Source organism: Chlamydomonas reinhardtii, chromosome 8, assembly GCF_000002595.2.
Source record: "Chlamydomonas reinhardtii strain CC-503 cw92 mt+ chromosome 8, whole genome shotgun sequence".
In the NCBI taxonomy this organism is placed as follows: Eukaryota; Viridiplantae; Chlorophyta; class Chlorophyceae; order Chlamydomonadales; family Chlamydomonadaceae; genus Chlamydomonas; species Chlamydomonas reinhardtii.
The window spans coordinates 1,574,229-1,578,372 of NC_057011.1; the positions used below are offsets into that span (position 1 = coordinate 1,574,229).

General features: G+C 63.8%; 2 protein-coding genes across 3 annotated transcripts in view; both read left to right on the forward strand.

Annotated features, from left to right (window-relative positions):
• CHLRE_08g365204v5 (uncharacterized protein) overlaps positions 1-1,737 on the forward strand; it is a 3,082-nt gene extending 1,345 nt beyond the window's left edge. Inside the window, exon 3 of the mRNA XM_043064912.1 lies at positions 16-1,737. Coding sequence (XP_042921903.1) covers positions 16-291 — 276 coding nt within the window. The 3' untranslated portion in view covers positions 292-1,737. The remainder of the gene's footprint in view (positions 1-15) is intronic.
• Positions 1,738-1,785: 48 nt separating this feature from the next.
• CHLRE_08g365205v5 (uncharacterized protein) overlaps positions 1,786-4,144 on the forward strand; it is an 11,042-nt gene continuing 8,683 nt past the window's right edge. Inside the window, exons 1-2 of one of the 2 annotated variants that reach the window (XM_043064914.1) lie at positions 1,786-1,959; positions 2,111-4,069. In XM_043064914.1, the coding sequence (XP_042921905.1) occupies positions 1,875-1,959; positions 2,111-3,684 (1,659 nt within the window). In that variant the 5' untranslated portion in view covers positions 1,786-1,874 and the 3' untranslated portion in view covers positions 3,685-4,069. Of the gene's footprint in view, positions 1,960-2,110 lie in introns of both variants that reach the window. The other variant, XM_043064913.1, reaches the window with a different exon arrangement.

A 4,144-nucleotide genomic window follows, 5' to 3' on the forward strand; every position in this document is an offset into this window, starting at 1 on the left:
GTGTCCGGCCCCAAGGGCCAGCCCGTGTACTCGGCCGCGTCTGACAGCACGCCCTGCGGCGGCGACCTGGTGATCAGCGTGCCTTCCGACCGCTCGGGCAGCTCGGAGAGCGTGCCTCCTCGCGGCAGCCAGTCGGAGCTACCGCCGCGCCTGCGCCGCACGGCCGTGGGCGGCATCCGCATCACCGTCAAGGCGCAGGCCAAGGGCGCCAAGCCCACCTTCATTTCGTCGGTGCGCTTCAGCGGCCGCGTGCTGTACCCGGCCAACCCCGCCGCGTACGACGGCATGTAGGGAGCTGGCGTAGGCAGGGTAGCTGCTGGCTGAGTGGCCGAGTGGTAGTGAAGCATGTTGGCGGCTTGCATGAGAGCATTGGTAGAAGCGGACACGAACCCAATCCAAGTGATGCATGCAATTCATGTACGGACAACCTAGCTTATGGCATTTCTTGATTCTTACGGCGGTGGCGGCGGTGGCTTAGTAATACCAGGACCTAATCATGCATATTCCTGCGGCCCCGCACTGGGGCACACTAGCTCATTACGGACCCTGCTGGCTGGGTAACGGTGACAACGGTGGTGTTATTGATTGATTGGTGTGGATCATGATTGGCCTCTAGCACATAGAGCTGGCCCTAGAACGCAGCACGCAATTCGTGTGGTGCAGCAGCGCTGAACAGGTGCATGCATAGCAGCAAAAAGCTTAGGTCCGTGTGATTGACCTTACAGGGGGCGTTGGGGAAGGGATGTGGCCACCAGCACGACACCTCGTGGCTGCGCCGCAATGCGTGAATGCTATGATTGAGGGCACGGCCCTCAGGTCCCACAAGCAAGGACCGCAGTGAACCGGTCAACGCTTTGTGTAATCCACTACCAGATGAAGCTTGCTGTCCGCTCCATGCCTCAGCCGCCACCGCTCCAGCCACCGCAGCCGAAAATCTGAGTGCCGGCGTGCAATCTGGGTCGGGTCTGCAGCGCACCGTACACCGCAATCCTGGGATGTTGGGATGGAACGTGGCTGAAAATCGAGGGCCGATCTAGGCTGTGCGTCAAATGCCACGACATTCGACGGGTGTCAGTACATGCTCAGCATGTCACAGGTGTGTCCGGGCGTATCGCAGTTATGGGCTTATGGCACCACAAAGCACATGATGTGAATGGCAGCAAACCCTGACGTAGCGTCTGTGCAGGGGAACGTAAACAGAGCGGGCGGTGAGCCATGACAACATCCCTTGCGCCAGGGGCCGCGGCCTGCGAGGCCTGTCCGTGCGAGACTGCGAGGCACCTCCGATGCCCGGAACCTCACCCCGCGCTCAGCCCCTTTGTGCCCTTCCAGTGTGGTGTTTGTGCATGCAAGCTATAGATGCATAGCGTCCATGGGTGAGGCTGGACTGACAACAGCCAGTTGCATGGTCAGCCTGCGAGCAGGGCGGCACGCGGGTCGGACATGGTCCAGCATGCGTGCAACGGGCTCTGAGTTCCTGTGGCCCAAGGTGCTGCTGGATAGTCATACGTATACTGAGTATCATACACATACCATGTGATGCCTCTGGCCAGGCAAACGCCGCGGCTGAAATGCAATAGGCGCGCAACCGAAGCTGCCGTACATCGCGCGCCAGCAGGTTTTTCAGGCCCGCCAGCGCCGCTCTGCAGTTATACAAACATACTCCAGACACAGGCCAATACATCCAAGTCAACGACATCACACACAGTGCAAGAAACACCACTCGAGCTACGTCTCGCGCGAAAACACTCTTGTCCTACCTGCCGACTTGGGCCTGCGTCTCTCGACAGCCGGCTGAGCCTGTCCTATAACCATAAGCTCATACATCTAAGGAGCCAGCCCATATGGCTCGCTCTTCAGCAAGTCGCCCCACGATGGGCGCCTTGGCGCTGCTTTTGGTGGCGAGCTGCTTTGCGGGCGGCGTGTTCAGCGCTCGCATGGCGAAGCTAGCGCTAGATGGTAAGCGCGGCATAGATACATGGGAGGGAGGATGTAAGCAGCGCCTTATATCGGACCAAGGCGCACTCGCAATGGGTTCTTTCCGTTGCGTTCCCCTCCTCTCGCGCGCCTCACCCCTTCCTCCCCTCCTCCCTGCCGCCTGTTCCCGCAGACTCCGCCTCTGTGTCAGACGCCTCCGCCTCCTCTGCCGATCAGCAGCAGGAGCTGGAGTCCGTGGTGTCGGCGCTGGCGCACATGAACGCCGACAGCGAGGCCATGCGCCGTGTGCTGGCGTCGGGCGTGTACCCGCCGTCGCCTGCCCCTCCCAGCCCCAGCCCGTCGCCTCCCGCGCCTCCCTCCCCCTCTCCCCCGCTGCCTCCCGGCCTTGCGCTTGAGGCGGAGCACTACGTGGCTGGCTTCTCTGCTAACGCCACCATCGTGGCCGACCTGGATGTGACCAGCCAGGCGTCTGTGGATGCCTTCATTGCCGCCTTCATCCAGCTCACCGCCACCGCCCTCAACATCGACCCCGCCAACGTGTACGTGACGCGCGTGACCAAGGGCGGCGCGTCCAGCGGCCGCCGCCGCGCCGCGCTGGAGCAGAGCGGCGCTGCGGAGCATGTGTGGTCTGCGTCGGAGCTGTCTGCGCTGCTGCCCGGCGCTGGCCTGAGCCTGCTTGCGCTCAAGCGCGTGACGCCCGCCGACGACGCCACCGTGGCTGGGCTTCGCTCCGCCAAGCTTGAGCTGGTGCTGGGCCCAGGTGCCAAGCTGCAGCAGGCTCGTCGAAGCGCTCAGCAGCATCAGCCGTCGTCTACTGCAGATGTGATCGTCGACTTCACGGTCGTGACGCTGGTGGAGGTGGCGCTGCCTCCCTCGCCGCCGCCCAGCCCCCCGCTGCCTCCCGGCGTGTCTGCTCCTCCCACCGCTCCTGTTTCGCCTCCGTCTCCTCCTCCTCGCCCTCCCCGTCCTCCTCCGCTGAACGTGGCTGTCCTGACATCCGCCCTGAACGCTTCTTGGGTGAACGAGGCCCCCTCTCCGCCTCCCTCGCCTCCGCCGTCGCCTCCCTCGCCCAGCCCGCCTGCGCGCGTCACGTCGGTCCGCGTCAGCCGCATGCCCGCCCAGGGCACCCTGTCGGGCGATAGCAGCAAGCCCGTGGTGTGGTACAACGACGCCAGCTTCCGCAGCTACCGCAAGCCGCGCAGCCCGCTGAACCTGGTGTTCTGGAGCGCGCGCCGCCAGTGCACCGCCACGGTGGGCGTGTGTGGCGGCTGCCCGCGTGCCTGGGCTGTGCCGTCCAACGCCACGCAGACCACGACGACGCTGCCTCTGTACTTCCGCGAGCCCATGCAGCTGGACAGCATCACCATCACGCAGCTGCAGAACCCCGGCGTGCTGTCTGTGGAGCTGCTGCCGTGGCCCGCCACGCCCATCCCTGAGCTGCCCGGCGTGGCGCCTGTGTCCGGCCCCAAGGGCCAGCCCGTGTACTCGGCCGCGTCTGACAGCACGCCCTGCGGCGGCGACCTGGTGATCAGCGTGCCTTCCGACCGCTCGGGCAGCTCGGAGAGCGTGCCTCCTCGCGGCAGCCAGTCGGAGCTACCGCCGCGCCTGCGCCGCACGGCCGTGGGCGGCATCCGCATCACCGTCAAGGCGCAGGCCAAGGGCGCCAAGCCCACCTTCATTTCGTCGGTGCGCTTCAGCGGCCGCGTGCTGTACCCGGCCAACCCCGCCGCGTACGACGGCATGTAGGGAGCTGGCGTAGGCAGGGTAGCTGCTGGCTGAGTGGCCGAGTGGTAGTGAAGCATGTTGGCGGCTTGCATGAGAGCATTGGTAGAAGCGGACACGAACCCAATCCAAGTGATGCATGCAATTCATGTACGGACAACCTAGCTTATGGCATTTCTTGATTCTTACGGCGGTGGCGGCGGTGGCTTAGTAATACCAGGACCTAATCATGCATATTCCTGCGGCCCCGCACTGGGGCACACTAGCTCATTACGGACCCTGCTGGCTGGGTAACGGTGACAACGGTGGTGTTATTGATTGATTGGTGTGGATCATGATTGGCCTCTAGCACATAGAGCTGGCCCTAGAACGCAGCACGCAATTCGTGTGGTGCAGCAGCGCTGAACAGGTGCATGCATAGCAGCAAAAAGCTTAGGTCCGTGTGATTGACCTTACAGGGGGCGTTGGGGAAGGGATGTGGCCA